The following is a 17,393-nucleotide window of genomic DNA, read 5'->3' on the forward strand; positions in this document are numbered from 1 at the left end:
CTGTACAATTGTACCACAACTTAGGTGTTGGGATAAATTATTCCTGGTTAAGGAAGGTGGTATATATAATGCTCAGTTACAGGCCTATTAGACATGTGCCTAACTTTATACATATAATATCTTCTGCTCCCGTACGGTCACTACAATCTTTCAACTGTGGTAACTTTATATGAAATTTACTACAGATGAAGAATTAATACGATTTTTCTCTTAGTAATGTGAAGGTCACGTGCCAAAAAAATAACAAAAATACTAACTGGCATTGTATTGGGCCAGACAAGTGTTACCAATAAACATGTAAAATACTTTACTGTTCTCTGGCGTTATATGCGAGGAAAACTCTTAACAAATAAATCTACATCAAGATCAATTGCTCGATAATAGAATAATATCGTCATCAATGATAAACACAAATAAAAGCTGGAAGGTGAATTCTGGTGAGGACCGCCTTGATAAGAGTGGAGTGAGGCAGGATCGGAGCGGACATGGTGGAGGTTGTTGGATATGGCATACGTCAATGTGGCCGAATGGAGCCCTGACCAAGTCTCGGAGTGGCTTAAAGGTAAGTCAGGCAGGCCATGGACAGCCCTAGATAACGAGGGACCATCAACAGGGATGGTAAACGTTAAAGATTCCTACAGCGGCAAGTTGGCAGAATTGTTGATATCCTGTTACCCACGCCCTGTAGTGTTGTGATGGGCCATGGCCAGGATAGTGGTGATGATGGGCCAGGTCCAGGATAGCGGTGGTGATGGGCCAGGTCCAGGATAGCGGTGGTGATGGGCCAGGGCCAGGATAGTGTTGGTAGTAATGGGCTTGGACACTGATGGTGGTGATGATGGCTGGGGTGAGGACAATGATAGTGATGATGTGCTAGAGTAAGGACACTGTTGGTGTTTATGATGGGCTAGGGTGAGGACACTGGTGTTGGTCATGATGGGCTGGGGAGAGGACAATGGTGGTGGGGATAGGCTTGGGTGAGGAAACTGGTGGTTCTGATGTTGGACTAGGGTGAGGACATTGGTAGAAGTGGTATTGGGCCGTGGTGAGGACACTGGTGGTCGTGATGGGCTGGGGTGAGGACACTGGTGATTGTGATGATGGGCTGGGGAGAGGACATTGGTGGTTGCGATGATGGGCTTGGATGAAGACACTGGTGGTGGTGCCGATGGGCTGAGGTGAGGACATTGGTGGTGGTGATGATGGGCTGGGGTAGGGACACTGGTGGTAATGGTGCACCTCAGTCTTAGTGAGGGTGGAGAAAGCATGCTGTACAATTACAGGTAGAGTACTGACATTAGATTAGGTAATGAAAAGTACATTCAGTTATTGACAATTCCCCAAGACCTCTCGGAAAAGACTTTGGTGTTACCGATGACTCTTTTTCCACGAGCTTCTTCAACTCCAAGGCTACACATTAACAAGGACAGGATGGACTCCCATGAAGAGAGAAGTTCATGGACAAGAGTGTATTCTCTTGTAACTGAGTATGATACAGCCTCACCAAAGATAACTTTTTACTTGTGGTGTAACCTCAAAGCAGGCAGACTCTGGTACACCTGGAGTGTACGTGAAATAGTCTAGTTTAAGATAATTTTCGTATCATGTTATTTAGACAGTTTTTGAAGAAAACCTTATCAGAAAATGTGGTGATGAAGGCTTGAGGTAGTGGTGGAGTGGGTTGGGGTGGATTGATGATGACCGGAAGGTGGGGAAGGATTATTAGTTCTGTCTGTACCACGCATTGAATTATCCGATTCAGCAACTGGTTCATTATCTAGAGTAATAGCCTTATATTTGGAACTTCCTTGAATGCTTTCATTATTCTTGGCAAACATACTGAAATGGCTACACATCCATTTTGAGGTAGGATAAACTGTGGTGCGTGTGAACATTTGATGAAACATTTTTGTGTACAAGCTGACCATCAGTGAGTGGGATACAAATCAAAACATATTTTTGCTGATAGGTGAGATACAAAATGAAAATATTTTGTCATGACATCATTTAAAGTGCACGATGAGTAAAGAAGTAACTTTTTTTTTTTTTTGCCGCTGTCTCCCGTGTTTGCGAGGTAGCGCAAGGAAACATACGAAAGAAATGGCCCAACCCACCCCCATACACATGCATATACATACGTCCACACACGCAAATATACATACCTACACAGCTTTCCATGGTTTACCCCAGACGCTTCACATGCCCTGATTCAATCCACTGACAGCACATCAACCCCGGTATACCACATCGATCCAATTCACTCTATTCCTTGCCCTCCTTTCACCCTCCTGCATGTTCAGGCCCCGATCACACAAAATCTTTTTCACTCCATCTTTCCACCTCCAATTTGGTCTCCCACTTCTCCTCATTCCCTCCACCTCCGACACATATATCCTCTTGGTCAATCTTTCCTCACTCATTCTCTCCATGTGCCCAAACCATTTCAAAACACCCTCCTCTGCTCTCTCAACCACGCTCTTTTTATTTCCACACATCTCTCTTACCCTTACGTTACTTACTCGATCAAACCACCTCACACCACACATTGTCCTCAAACATCTCATTTCCAGCACATCCATCCTCCTGCGCACAACTCTATCCATAGCCCACGCCTCGCAACCATACAACATTGTTGGAACCACTATTCCTTCAAACATATATCCTGAAATATCTTATCGTCAATGGAGGATAATACCTTATACAATGAAAATGTGAAGAATTTTTCTTCTGAAATCTTTATAAATAAGTTCTTATTTATAAGGTCTTAAGTGTGAAACATTGTAATTCAAGACTGTCTCTGAGCTGGGATTTATGGTATTTATGCTCATTTTTATTTTCCATACACATGTCACCAAAGTTGTATGTTAACACTCTGGGGAGGAGACTAGGGAAGGTAGAGGACTGTTAGTCACCAGGTTGAACCTGGCAAGGAGATTGGCGAAGGGGGAGAGGTATTACTCATCATAGAGTGAACCTAGGGATGAAGCTGGGGAAGGGGGCAGGGCTATTAGTCATCAACAAGGTGAACCTAGGGAGATGTAACTAGTGATGCCCTCATTACAAGCAGTTATGATTTGTGATGCTTTTGGAGATGAGACGGCATGGGAAGTGAATCAGTAGTTGTTTGTCAATGATCCAGCACTGTTGGCTGATTCAAGTGAGAAACTGCACAAGTTGGTGACTGAGTTCGGAAAAGTATGTAAAAAGAGAAAGTTGAGAGTAAATGTGAATAAAAGCAAGGCTATTAGGCTCTTCTTTATCCTTGTGGTCATAAGGATAAAGTAGAGCCATACAGCACAAATTCATGCAAAATATTCAGCATCACAGAAAATTTTAAGTGTTAGGGGAAACAGAATCTTTATAGGAACATTGTTCCAATCTTTCTTCCACAGTAATGTTTATTTAAATTTACATATGGAAAGAATATCATTGTCATTAAATGTTTGTCAAGAAAGAATATTTTGCCATGTAAGCTATTCCACAAGGTCATAACAAAATTTGCTCACCTCATGTGGATATGTTAATACAAATTGGCATGATTGGAAGGCTTTTTTATTGAAGCATCGAGTGATCATATGTTCGTATGTAGTAAGCTGTTGCTAGCATTTAGAATTAACTTCTGTGCTTACCTCTTAAGTTACTACTGAAGAGGAGATTTAGATGTCATTTTTAATCTTTCAGGTCTGGATGAAGCCATTTTGCCATACATCCACTACTTTGTAAATAACCAGGTGGATGGCAAGAGACTTCTGCAGCTGAGCCCAGATGATCTACCATCCCTCCGTGTTACTAAGATTGGCCACCAAGAGATTGTTCTCCAGGCTGTAGAACTTCTCCGAAGTATTGTGAGTAACGTGTAACTTCACTCCATCCTTACATTTTTGGTTTGTCTCTTTTCTCATATAAATGAAAAAAATGAGCTTTCTCATTGTCTTGATATTATTGCTGTCGTTACTACTATTATTTCATGAGGCTTTGGTTCTCTTTCCTTTTTGATTAGGTAGGGATCATATCCATCAGGAAATGTATCAACACTTACTTTTTCAGTGTTATAAAACTTTTTCCAGTAATAGTTCTTGTTGTAATGGGTGATATTCATGTGAAGGTGAGATGTGATAAAACTGATGAGATAGTAAATGGGGGAGTGCCTGGTATAAATGAGAATGGAAGTTATCTTAAGGATGCTTGTGTGCTGAGAGGGGTTTATTCCTTAGAAACACCTTTTTACAACACTAGATGATCCACAGGTATAAATGTATGTGAAATAATGGAAGAGAAGAACAGAAGGGGTTGATTGACTCTGTGGCAGTGGATGAAAGGTTGTGCTGGATGCTGGAGTTGAGAGGATTCCTTGGAAATTCTGACTATTTTGCAATTCTTGTGGTGGTGAGGATCCCGGAGAAGTGGTGGTATAGTGCAAGGAAGAATAGAGAAGTAAAAGTGTAGGCAAGTAAGGAAGAAGATGAGTCAGAAAAAATAGATGAAAGATAATGAAAGAGAGCTGACAAAAAATTTAGATGAAAGTGCATTAAATGTAGGGCTGCCATTATATGTGAAGGAGGTGCAGGGGTTGAAAAAGAGGGCTAATGAGAGTTGGGTTGAGAGAGTATTAATAAAACTTTAGAGAATAAAAAGATGTTTTGGAAGAAGGTAAATAATGTATGTAAGACTAGAGATCAAACGGGGACAGTGGTGAAGGGAGCAAAAGGGGAAGTGCTAACAGGTAGTGATGGAGTGAGGAGGAAATTGAGTGAGTATTTTGAAGGATTATTGAATGCATTTGATGATAGATTGGCAAATATAGGGTGTTTAGGTTTGGGTGGTATGCAAGAGTGGTTTGGTGAAAAAAGAAGAGGTGATGAAAACCTTGCGGAAGATGAAATCAGGAAAGGCAGCAGCATTGTATGGTACTGCAGGTGAATTTATTAAGAAAGGGGGTGACTCACTTGTTAAATGGTTGGTAAGGATATTCAGTGTATGTATGGATCATGGTTGAAGTAACTGAGGATTGGAGGAATGCATGTGTTGTGCCATTGTATAAAGGCAAAGGGGATAAAGATGTGTTCAAACTACAGTTTGTTGAGTATACCTGGAAAATTGTATGGAAGGGTATTGATTTGAAAGGGTGAAGGCATGTACAGAGCTTCAGTTTGGGAAGTAGCAGTATGGTCAGAAGTGGTAGAGGATGTGTGGATCAGGTGTTTGCTTTAAAGAATGTGTGTGAGAAATACAAAAACAGATGGATTTTTATGTGACATTTATAGATCTGAAGAAGGTATATAATAGGGTTAATAGAGGTGCTTTGGGGAAAGTTCTAAGAATATATGGTGTGGGAGGTAAGCTGCTTGAAGCAGTGAGAAGTTTTTATCAAGGATGTAAAATGTGTGTGGGTGCATGAGTAGGAACAAAGGGAGTGATTGGTTCCCAGGGAGGTTGGTTTGCAGCAGGGGTGTGTGATGTCTCCATGGTTGTTTAATTTGTTTATGGATGGGGTGGTTAGGGAGGTAAATGCAAGAGTTTTGGAGAGAGGTGCAAATATGCAGTCCATTAGGGATGAGAGGGCCTGGGAATGACCTATCCACTCATTTTTAATTTGCCAAAAGAAGGAACAGAGAAGGGGGCCAAGTGAGGATTTCCCTCAAAGGCTCAGTCCTCTGTTCTTAACGCTACCTCGCTAATGCAAGAGATGGCAAATAGTATGAAAAAAAAAAATATATATATATATATATATATATATATATATATATATATATATATATATATATATATATATATATATTTCTTTCTTTCATACTATTTGCCCTTTCCCATAATAGCGAGGTAGCGTTAAGAACAGAGGACTGGGCCTTTGAGGGAGTATCCTCACCTGGCCCCCTTCTCTGTTCCTTCTTTTGGAAAAAAAAAAGAATGGATGAAGGCAAGCAAGTATATGTACATTTGTATATATGTATATGTGCATGTATGGGCAGTTATGTATATATATGAGTGGATGGGCCATTCTTTGTCTGTTTCTGGGCATTACCTTGCTAATGTGGGGCCTGGATGTGGAAAGGGAGCTGTGGTTTTGGTGAATTATACTTGACAGCTAGAGACTGAGTGTGAATGAATGTGGTCTTTGTTGTCTTTTCCTAGTGCAACCTCGCACGTGCAGGGGGAGGGGTGGTGTAATTTCATGTGTGGCAGGGTGGCGATAGGAATGAATAAAGACAGCAAGTATGAATTACGTATATGTGTATATATGTCTGTGTATGTATATATATGTGTACGTTGAAATGTATAGGTATGTATATGTGCGTGTGTGGGTGTTTATGTATATACGTGTATGTGGGTGGGTTGGGCCATTCTTTTGTCTGTTTCCTTGTGCTGTCTCACTCATGCAGGAGACAGCGACAAAGTATAGTGTATAAATATATGGATATAATCAACATATACATATATACATATACATGAATATATTCATACTTGCTCACCCACATCCATTCCCAGCATAAATCCTATCTCTTCCTATAATTTGTAGATTCTGTAGAAGTCTTGGATAGTTTTCTTAACTGAAGGGCTTTAGGACATATCGAGTTTCAAAGCATATAGTAATAGCATTATGATTAAAGGTTAGCCTCTAGAAATGTGAAACTTTAATTTCCTGAGAATTGATGAGCAGTATGTCTAGGTGTATGACTTTGTAATTCACTGATGAAGAACCATTTTGCAGCACTATCAACTAAACCAGGAGAATGTTCAGTACCTAGCCCTGCGCTTGAGCTCCAAAGCTCGAAGTATTTACAATGAACTGAGATTGACGTCATCATTTTCTGGTAATGGTGGTGGAAGTGCTGGAGAGGAAGAGGAGGGGGAAGATGAAGAAGAAGAAGCAGATAGAAGAAATGCTAAAAAAAGACAGGAGAGGGTGTCAACAGCCATTATAGCTGGAGTAGCTGATGTGCTGTCTTCAGTTAAAGGCCTTGTGTCATGGCTGAACAGGTATTTGGCTTCATATATATATATTTCATTTACTTTTAGTATTTATCATACTTGATCACCATTTCCCATGTTAGCAAAGTGGCGCCAGGAAACAGATGGAGAACGACCCATCCAGTCATATACACACACACACACACACACACACACATATATATATATATATATATATATATATATATATATATATATATTTATATATATATATATATATATATATATATATATATATATATATATATATATATATATATATTATTTATATTTATTTTGCTTTGTCGCTGTCTCCCGAGTTTGCGAGGTAGCGCAAGGAAACAGACGAAAGAAATGGCCCAACCCACCCCCATACACAATGTATATACATACACGTCCACACACGCAAATATACATACCTATACATCTCAATGTACACATGTATATACACACACAAACACATACATATATACCTATGCACACAATTCACACTGTCTGCCTTTATTCATTCCCGCCGCCACCTTGCCACACATGGAATACCATCCCCCTCCCCCCTCATGTGTGCGAGGTAGCACTAGGAAAAGACAACAAAGGCCCCATTCGTTCACACTCAGTCTCTAGCTGTCATGCAATAATACCCGAAACCACAGCTCCCTTTCCACATCCAGACCCCACACAACTTTCCATGGTTTACCCCAGATGCTTCACATGCCCTGATTCAATCCACTGACAGCACGTCAACCCCGGTATACCACATCGATCCAATTCACACTATTCCTTGCCCTCCTTCCACCCTCCTGCATGTTCAGGCCCCGATCACTCAAAATCTTTTTCACTCCATCTTTCCACCTCCAATTTGGTCTCCCTCTTGTCCTCGTTCCCTCCACCTCTGACACATATATCCTCTTGGTCAATCTTTCCTCACTCATTCTCTCCATGTGCCCAAACCATTTCAAAACACCCTCTTCTGCTCTCTCAACCATGCTCTTTTTATTTCCACACATCTCTCTTACCCTTACATTACTTACTCGATCAAACCACCTCACACCACACATTGTCCTCAAACATCTCATTTCCAGCACATCCACCCTCCTGCGCACAACTCTGTCCATAGCCCACGCCTCACAACCATACAACATTGTTGGAACCACTATTCCTTCAAACATAGCCATTTTTGCTTTCCGAAATAATGTTCTCGACTTCCACACATTCTTCAAGGCTCCCAGGATTTTCGCCCCCTCCCCCACCCTATGATTCACTTCCGCTTCCATGGTTCCATCCGCTGCCAGATCCACTCCCAGATATCTAAAACACTTTACTTCCTCCAGTTTTTCTCCATTCAAACTTACCTCCCAATTGACTTGACTGTCAACCCTACTGTACCTAATAACATTGCTCTTGTTCACATTTACTCTTAACTTTCTTCTTTCACACACTTTACCAAACTCAGTCACCAGCTTCTGCAGTTTCTCACATGAATCAGCCACCAGCGCTGTATCATCAGCGAACAACAACTGACTCACTTCCCAAGCTCTCTCATCCACAACAGACTTCATTCTTGCCCCTCTTTCCAAAACTCTTGCATTCACCTCCCTAACAAACCCATCCATAAACAAATTAAACAACCATGGAGACATCACACACCCCTGCCGCAAACCTACATTCACTGAGAACCAATCACTTTCCTCTCTTCCTACACGTACACATGCCTTACATCCTCGATAAAAACTTTTCACTGCTTCTAACAACTTGCCTCCCACTCCATATATTCTTAATACCTTCCACAGAGCATCTCTATCAACTCTATCATATGCCTTCTCCAGATCCATAAATGCTACATACAAATCCATTTGCTTTTCTAAGTATTTCTCACATACATTCTTCAAAGCAAACACCTGATCCACACATCCTCTACCACTTCTGAAACTACACTGCTCTTCCCCAATCTGATGCTCTGTACATGCCTTCACCCTCTCAATCAGTACCCTCCCATATATTTTTTTTTTTTTTTTTTTTTTTCAAACTATTCGCCATTTCCCGCGTTAGCGAGGTAGCGTTAAGAACAGAGAACTGGGCCATTGAGGGAATATCCTCACCTGGCCCCCTTCTCTTTTTTTTTTCTCTTTTTTTTTCTCTTTTTTTTTTTTTTTTTTTTTTTTTTTGCTGTCTCCCGCGTTTGCGAGGTAGCGCAAGGAAACAGACGAAAGAAATGGCCCAATCCACCCCCATACACATGTATATACATACGTCCACACACGCAAATATACATACCTACACAGCTTTCCATGGTTTACCCCAGACGCTTCACATGCCCTGATTCAATCCACTGACAGCACGTCAACCCCGGTATACCACATCGCTCCAATTCACTCTATTCCTTGCCCTCCTTTCACCCTCCTGCATGTTCAGGCCCCGATCACACAAAATCTTTTTCACTCCATCTTTCCACCTCCAATTTGGTCTCCCTCTTCTCCTCGCTCCCTCCACCTCCGACACATATATTCTCTTGGTCAATCTTTCCTCACTCATTCTCTCCATGTGCCCGAACCATTTCAAAACACCCTCTTCTGCTCTCTCAACCATGCTCTTTTTATTTCCACACATCTCTCTTACCCTTACGTTACTTACTCGATCAAACCACCTCACACCACACATTGTCCTCAAACATCTCATTTCCAGCACATCCATCCTCCTGCGCACAACTCTATCCATAGCCCACGCCTCGCAACCATACAACATTGTTGGAACCACTATTCCTTCAAACATACCCATTTTTGCTTTCCGAGATAATGTTCTCGACTTCCACACATTCTTCAAGGCTCCCAGAATTTTCGCCCCCTCCCCCACCCTATGATCTACTTCCGCTTCCATGATTCCATCCGCTGCCAGATCCACTCCCAGATATCTAAAATACTTTACTTCCTCCAGTTTTTCTCCATTCAAACTCACCTCCCAATTGACTTGACCCTCAACCCTACTGTACCTAATAACCTTGCTCTTATTCACATTTACTCTTAACTTTCTTCTTTCACACACTTTACCAAACTCAGTCACCAGCTTCTGCAGCTTCTGGGAGGTAAGTTTGAATGGAGAAAAACTGGAGGAAGTAAAGTGTTTTAGATATCTGGGAGTGGATCTGGCAGCGGATGGAACCATGGAAGAGGAAGTGGATAATAGGGTGGGGGAGGGGGCGAAAATCCTGGGAGCCTTGAAGAATGTGTGGAAGTCGAGAACATTATCTCGGAAAGCAAAAATGGGTATGTTTGAAGGAATAGTGGTTCCAACAATGTTGTATGGTTGCAAGGCGTGGGCTATGGATAGAGTTGTGCGCAGGAGGATGGATGTGCTGGAAATGAGATGTTTGAGGACAATGTGTGGTGTGAGGTGGTTTGATCGAGTAAGTAACGCAAGGGTAAGAGAGATGTGTGGAAATAAAAAGAGCGTGGTTGAGAGAGCAGAAGAGTGTTTTGAAATGGTTTGGGCACATGGAGAGAATGAGTGAGGAAAGATTGACCAAGAGGATATATGTGTAGGAGGTGGAGGGAACGAGGAGAAGTGGGAGACCAAATTGGAGGTGGAAAGATGGAGTGAAAAAGATTTTGTTTGATCGGGGCCTGAACATGCAGGAGGGTGAAAGGAGGGCAAGGAATAGAGTGAATTGGATCGATGTGGTATACCGGGGTTGATGTGCTGTCAGTGGATTGAATCAGGGCATGTGAAGCGTCTGGGGTAAACCATGGAAAGCTGTGTAGGTATGTATATTTGCGTGTGTGGACGTATGTATGTACATGTGTATGGGGGTGGGTTTGGCCATTTCTTTCGTCTGTTTCCTTGCGCTACCTCGCAAACGCGGGAGACAGCGACAAAGCAAAAATATATATATATATATATATATATATATATATATATATATATATATATATATATATATATATATATATATATAAGAGTGATAAGAGTGAGTGCTCAAATTACAGAGGTATAAGTTTGTTGAGTATTCCTGGTAAATTATGTGGGAGGGTATTGATTGAGAGGGTGAAGGCATGTACAGAGCATCAGATTGGGGAAGAGCAGTGTGGTTTCAGAAGTGGTAGAGGATGTGTGGATCAGGTGTTTGCTTTGAAGAATGTATGTGAGAAATACTTAGAAAAGCAAATGGATTTGTATGTAGCATTTATGGATCTGGAGAAGGCATATGATAGAGTTCATAGAGATGCTCTGTGGAAGGTATTAAGAATATATGGTGTGGGAGGCAAGTTGTTAGAAGCAGTGAAAAGTTTTTATCGAGGATGTAAGGCATGTGTACGTGTAGGAAGAGAGGAAAGTGATTGGTTCTCAGTGAATGTAGGTTTGCGGCAGGGGTGTGTGATGTCTCCATGGTTGTTTAATTTGTTTATGTATGGGGTTGTTAGGGAGGTAAATGCAAGAGTTTTGGAAAGAGGGGCAAGTATGAAGTCTGTTGTGGATGAGAGAGCTTGGGAAGTGAGTCAGTTGTTGTTCGCTGATGATACAGCGCTGGTGGCTGATTCATGTGAGAAACTGCAGAAGCTGGTGACTGAGTTTGGTAAAGTGTGTGGAAGAAGAAAGTTAAGAGTAAATGTGAATAAGAGCAAGGTTATTAGGTACAGTAGGGTTGAGGGTCAAGTCAATTGGGAGGTGAGTTTGAATGGAGAAAAACTGGAGGAAGTGAAGTGTTTTAGATATCTGGGAGTGGATCTGGCAGTGGATGGAACCATGGAAGCGGAAGTGGATCATAGGGTGGGGGAGGGGGCGAAAATTCTGGGGGCCTTGAAGAATGTGTGGAAGTCGAGAACATTATCTCGGAAAGCAAAAATGGGTATGTTTGAAGGAATAGTGGTTCCAACAATGTTGTATGGTTGCGAGGCGTGGGCTATGGATAGAGTTGTACGCAGGAGGATGGATGTGCTGGAAATGAGATGTTTGAGGACAATGTGTGGTGTGAGGTGGTTTGATCGAGTGAGTAACGTAAGGGTAAGAGAGATGTGTGGAAATAAAAAGAGCGTGGTTGAGAGAGCAGAAGAGGGTGTTTTGAAGTGGTTTGGGCACATGGAGAGGATGAGTGAGGAAAGATTGACCAAGAGGATATATGTGTCGGAGGTGGAGGGAGCAAGGAGAAGAGGGAGACCAAATTGGAGGTGGAAAGATGGAGTGAAAAAGATTTTGTGTGATCAGGGCCTGAACATGCAGGAGGGTGAAAGGAGGGCAAGGAATAGAGTGAATTGGAGCGATGTGGTATACCGGGGTTGACGTGCTGTCAGTGGATTGAATCAAGGCATGTGAAGCGTCTGGGGTAAACCATGGAAAGCTGTGTAGGTATGTATATTTGCGTGTGTGGACGTATGTATATACATGTGTATGGGGGGGGGTTGGGCCATTTCTTTCGTCTGTTTCCTTGCGCTACCTCGCAAACGCGGGAGACAGCGACAAAGTATAAAAAAAAAAAAAAATATATATATATGCATACACATAGACATATACATATATACACATGTACATATTCATACTTGCCTGCCTCCAATCCTTTCCTGGTGCCACTCCACCCCACAAGAAACAACATTGTTGCCCCCTGCTTCAGTGGGGTAGTGTGAGGAAATCTGACAGAAAAGGCCACATTCGTTCACACTTGGTCTCTAGCTGTCATGTTAACTCTATACTAAGAATCTTTTATGGTCTTCCCATTTAGTGATAATTTTATGTTACTTCCCAGTTTGCTTAAATCCTTTAATGTAAATGTAGCCTTCAACGATAATGATACTATGAAGAATATCTAAATTAAAAGCTCGCTAAAAAAATTCTGCAGACTGTGTGTACAGTGAAGAATATCTGAATTAAAAACTCGCTAAAAAAATTCTGCAACCTGTGTTTACAGAATACCTAGTAAAAGCTGCAATATATTTTGTATTGGATGGACTGGTAATGTTCTCCATATTAGAGGTAAGCAACAGGATTAAAATATAAGAACAGCAAAAGAATCAAATGCTTTTAATCATATTTCAGTTATTTTTGTATTTGATGATAGAAGATTCAATGGTGTTTCTCTTTGTAAAGGAGTTACACTGAATAATTGAATTGGCATTACTCCAGTCAGTAAGTGATAATGGAAGTGATAGAGTGAGGAGATGGAGTGAGTATTTTGAAGGATTGTTGAATATGTTTGATGATAGAGTGGCAGATGTAGGGTGTTTTGGTTGGGGTGGAGTGCGAAGTGAGAGAGTCACGGAGATAGGTTTGGTGAAGAGAGGAGGTGATGAAAGCCTTGTGGAAGTGAAAGATGAAATCTGTTGAGGTAGTGTGATTGGATGGCCTTGCAGTTGAGTTTATTAAGAAAGGGGGTGACTGTGTTACTGATTGGTTGGTAAGGATATTCATTGTATGTATGGATCATGGTGAGGTGCCCGAGGATTGGTGGAGTGCATGTATTGTGCTATTGTACAAAGGGAGAAGGGGTAAGGGTGAGTGTTTAAACTATAGAGGCATAAGTTTGTTGAGTATTCCTGGAAAATTTTATTGAAGGGTATTGATTAAGAGGTTGAAGACATATACAGAGCATCAGATTGGGGAGGAGCAGTGTGGCTTTAGAAGTGGTAGGGGACATGTGGATCAGGTGTTTGCTTTGAAGAATGTATGTGAGAAATACTTGGAAGAACAGATGGATTTGTATGTAGCATTTATGGATCTAGAGAAGGCATATGAAAGGTTGATAGAGATGCTTTGTGGAAGGTCTTAAGAATATATGGTGTGGAAGGTGAGCTGCTAGAAGCTGTAAGAAGTTTTTATCAAGGATGTAAGGCATGTGTTCGAGTAGGAAGAGAGGAGAGGGATTGGTTTCCAGTGAAGGTCAGTCTGTGGCAGGGGTGTGTGGTATCCCCATGGTTGTTTAATTTGTTTATGGATGGGGAGTTAGGGAGGTAAATGCAAGAGTTTTTGAGAGAGGGGCAAGTTTGCAGTCTGTTGGGGATGAGAGAGCCTGGGAAGTGAGTCATTTCTTGTTCACCGGTGATACAGCACTGGTGGCTGATTCAAGTGAGAAACTGCAGAAGTTGGTGACTGAGTTTGGAAAAGTATGTGAAAGGAGAAAGTTGAGAGTTAATGTGTATGAGAGCAAGGTTTTTGGTTTCAGCAGACTTGAGGGAAAAGTTAATTGGGATGCAAGTTTGAATGGAGAAAAATTGGAGGAAGTAAATGTTTTAGATATCTGGAAGTGGACTTGGTGGCAAATGGAACCATTTAAGCTGAAGTGAGACATAGGGTGGAGGAGGGGGTAAAGGTTCTGGGAGTGATGAAGAATGTGTGGAAAGAGAGAATGTTATCTTTGAGTGCTACTCCTTCCTTATCTGTTGTCCTCTCACCAACCCTTGACTTTACTCCTCTGACATTTCCAAACCATTCATCCCCTTTACCCTTGAACTTTGTTTCACTCAGAGCCAGAACATCACTCTTCTCTTCTCATCTTGGTTACATCCACCCACATTTAGAGATCCTAGCCTGAGCCACAAGGAAACAGAAAATATGGTTTCAGATGTATTTGTATGATTACTTTATCAGGATTGAGTACAGATAGAGAGAACCATTTTATGATATACCAGCTGCCCCTAGGTAGGGCTAGCAGTTTAATTATGAAATGGGTGAAACTATTAGGACACAGGTCACCTTTGATGACCTCATCTCTCAAATTACGGACTCTGGTTAACCTGTGGTTTACTTCCAATTTTTTTACTTATAAAGTTATCTAATTTATGTAAACCAACATTTTGATTCTTAACATCTCTACTATGTTTGATAAGGGTCAAGTCATCAATAATTATGTCCATTTCTGAGATATTGTATGTGTTGACCTTAACCTTGCTTCAGTCAGTTTGATGACCAAAGTCTTTAAGATGGATGAATATTGCATTAGGTTCTTGACCATACCTAACATTATTCTTATGTTGTTTAACTTTGATATTAAGAACCTTACCAGTTTGACCAATGTAAAACTGATCACACTCTTTGCAGGGGATACTGTAGACACAGCCCTTCTGAGAAGTTACAAAATGTCACATAAAACTTTCTCTAACTGTTGGTTGGTTGGTTGGTTGTTTGGGCTTTAGGCCTGTCATCTGCCAGGGTCATTGAGGCAGTTAACATAAGTTGCATTCACCTACCAAAAAATCTTTAACACCTTTGGGTGTTAAAGATGATTCTAAGACTATGCACTCTCTCTATGCATGTGGCCCTTGCCCTAACTGTATTATTATTATTGTTGAAGTCTGCATTGATATTATATTTTTTAACAAAGCAGGAACATTATGTAAGTACTCGCTTGTTAGTATTACCCTATTGTAAGAACTTGCCTAATGTTCCTGTATTGTTAAAATCAAAATTTACCAAAACCCTAAATGTAGAAAAAGTCTTTAACTTACCTTTAGCCCTTGAACTTTTGGAAATATAGTCTTATGTTCTCAGCCTGGCCTTTTACATGTTGGTTCATCCTGGCCTCGTTTAATATGAATACATGCTCGGTCAGTATGTAGAGATACCTTATGTCACCAGCAAGTTTACTTAGTATTGGGAAGAAATCCTGCTGTAACAGTTAACCATATATCACCGAGGGAGAAGGTATGGTGCTGTCCCTCCCAAGCGTGTTTGCTTGCTGATTTCCAGTACTTCCCATGCTGCTGTATGTGCTTGTCCCAGCAAATAAAGTGATTGTCCATGGGTATTAGTAATGGATGTTGAATGTGATTTTTTGCAATGATAGGAAAGTGATCTTGATCGTGATATAGAGGAAATAAAATTCAAATGTTCTCTAGCAAGTGATGGCAGGCATGTATTAGGATGACTCAGGTCTTCATGCATTAACCACACTGCATAAAACATTGAGTAATGTATAGATATGAAAATTATGCAATTAAAACTTTAATAAATAATTGATATCTGCAGATTATTTGAATAAGCCATATTTAAACACCCTATGGTGTGTAATGAAATGTTCTACATGATCACTATACATTATTTACTGGTTATCTTGTTACAAGGTATCCAGAAGTGTGAAGTGTGTTACTGTTATGAAATCAAAAAAATGCATGGGTGGATTATGTAAACTAAGCATGGTGTGCTGGTCACTTGGCATTGAGGTGATGAGGTAATCTCTCATGTCAAGAGTGATAACCCTGCCAGCTCTTCATCAATGAATATGTGTACAGCACTAAATAAGGTAACTTTGCTTGAGTTTTGTTTCTTGATATGGTATTTCCTACTAACTAGTAAGACATATATTTTTCAGTTTTTTGATGAATTCTTGTATTGGGGCATCTTTAGATTTTGGGGCTCCATAGCTTAAAGGTTGATAAAGAATGTAAAGATAATGGCCAAGAGATGTAAAACAAAGTGATAGTCCTAGACTATGAGGTGAGCAGTAACGACCCATTTTCAGTAAGTAAATATAAGTGATTGGTAGACAGTTGAGTGGTTGTGATCCACCTGATGGGTCTAGAAATGTTTGCTTGTCACTGTATATTTCCATATATTTCAGAATAGCTTAAGATGTTATACTAACTTTTTTATTTATGTTACATTAACCGTAACATCAGGCAACCATTTGAGGGTCAGGAGAAATATGACTGCCTGAAGAGTGACTTGGTGGAGTTGAGCATCAGGCTTGCTACAATTGCCCAGCGAGACATGTTTGCTGAGAATCAGGCCACTGTGATTCTTCAGTTGTGCCTTAACCTTGCACTCATCTCTGATAAGATAATTCAGGTAATGCCTTAACTTTTTGATATAGGAAGAAAAGTCTTGAAAGTGTAGTGACATTCTCCACTCAGTCCAATCTTGTTCTGTAAGCTCTGTAAATACCTATATGTAATTACTTATTTGGACTGTACTGGAAGGGAATTTTACACTTGGTACCCATCTCTAGAGCATTCTCCACTATCATACACCTATTGAAATATCCTTATGTTGTCTATATTTACCATGTCTTCATTACAGTTTTCATTCATCATTCCAGTCATCCATTCCACTTATAGTGGAAGTACTTTATCACATTTTTTTTAACAAGTTTCTTGATGATTATTTGTTATGTCTTCTGGTTGTTTTGTCCCTAGATATCTCGAAAAGCTGTTTGCTGTCTATGTCATTTGATTGTTTTAAAATCTGATATTGTGATCAGGTCTCCCCTTACTCTTCTCTCTTCCAAGATGAGCAAATTTAAGGCTGTTATCCTCTCTGTGTGACTCAGCTCTCTTCATTCTGTTACCATTGTTGCGTTATTAGCTTTGTGCTTCTTTTGGTATGGTGACCAAATCTGAGAAATATATTTCTAGTTTTGCTGTTATGTTAAATGTGAACAGCTTTCTGTATATTTCCTTATCCTTACCTGAGAGTGTAATCCTTGTCTTGAACTTTGTAAAACTTTGCTTGCTCAAGGTTATATCCCTCAC

The 17,393-nt window shown here is 40.6% G+C and overlaps 1 protein-coding gene across 3 annotated transcripts in view; it reads left to right on the forward strand.

Annotated features, from left to right (window-relative positions):
- Positions 1 to 413: 413 nt before the first annotated feature.
- Positions 414 to 17,393, forward strand: part of cnk (connector enhancer of ksr) — a 91,016-nt gene continuing 74,036 nt past the window's right edge. For 2 of the 3 annotated variants that reach the window (XM_071680422.1, XM_071680424.1), the window contains exons 1-4: positions 414 to 562; positions 3,682 to 3,845; positions 6,710 to 6,978; positions 16,542 to 16,710. In XM_071680422.1, the coding sequence (XP_071536523.1) occupies positions 505 to 562; positions 3,682 to 3,845; positions 6,710 to 6,978; positions 16,542 to 16,710 (660 nt within the window). In that variant the 5' untranslated portion in view covers positions 414 to 504. Of the gene's footprint in view, positions 563 to 699; positions 848 to 3,681; positions 3,846 to 6,709; positions 6,979 to 16,541; positions 16,711 to 17,393 lie in introns of those variants that run through there. The other variant, XM_071680423.1, reaches the window with a different exon arrangement.

This window comes from Panulirus ornatus, chromosome 31 (assembly GCF_036320965.1).
Source record: "Panulirus ornatus isolate Po-2019 chromosome 31, ASM3632096v1, whole genome shotgun sequence".
In the NCBI taxonomy this organism is placed as follows: Eukaryota; Metazoa; Arthropoda; class Malacostraca; order Decapoda; family Palinuridae; genus Panulirus; species Panulirus ornatus.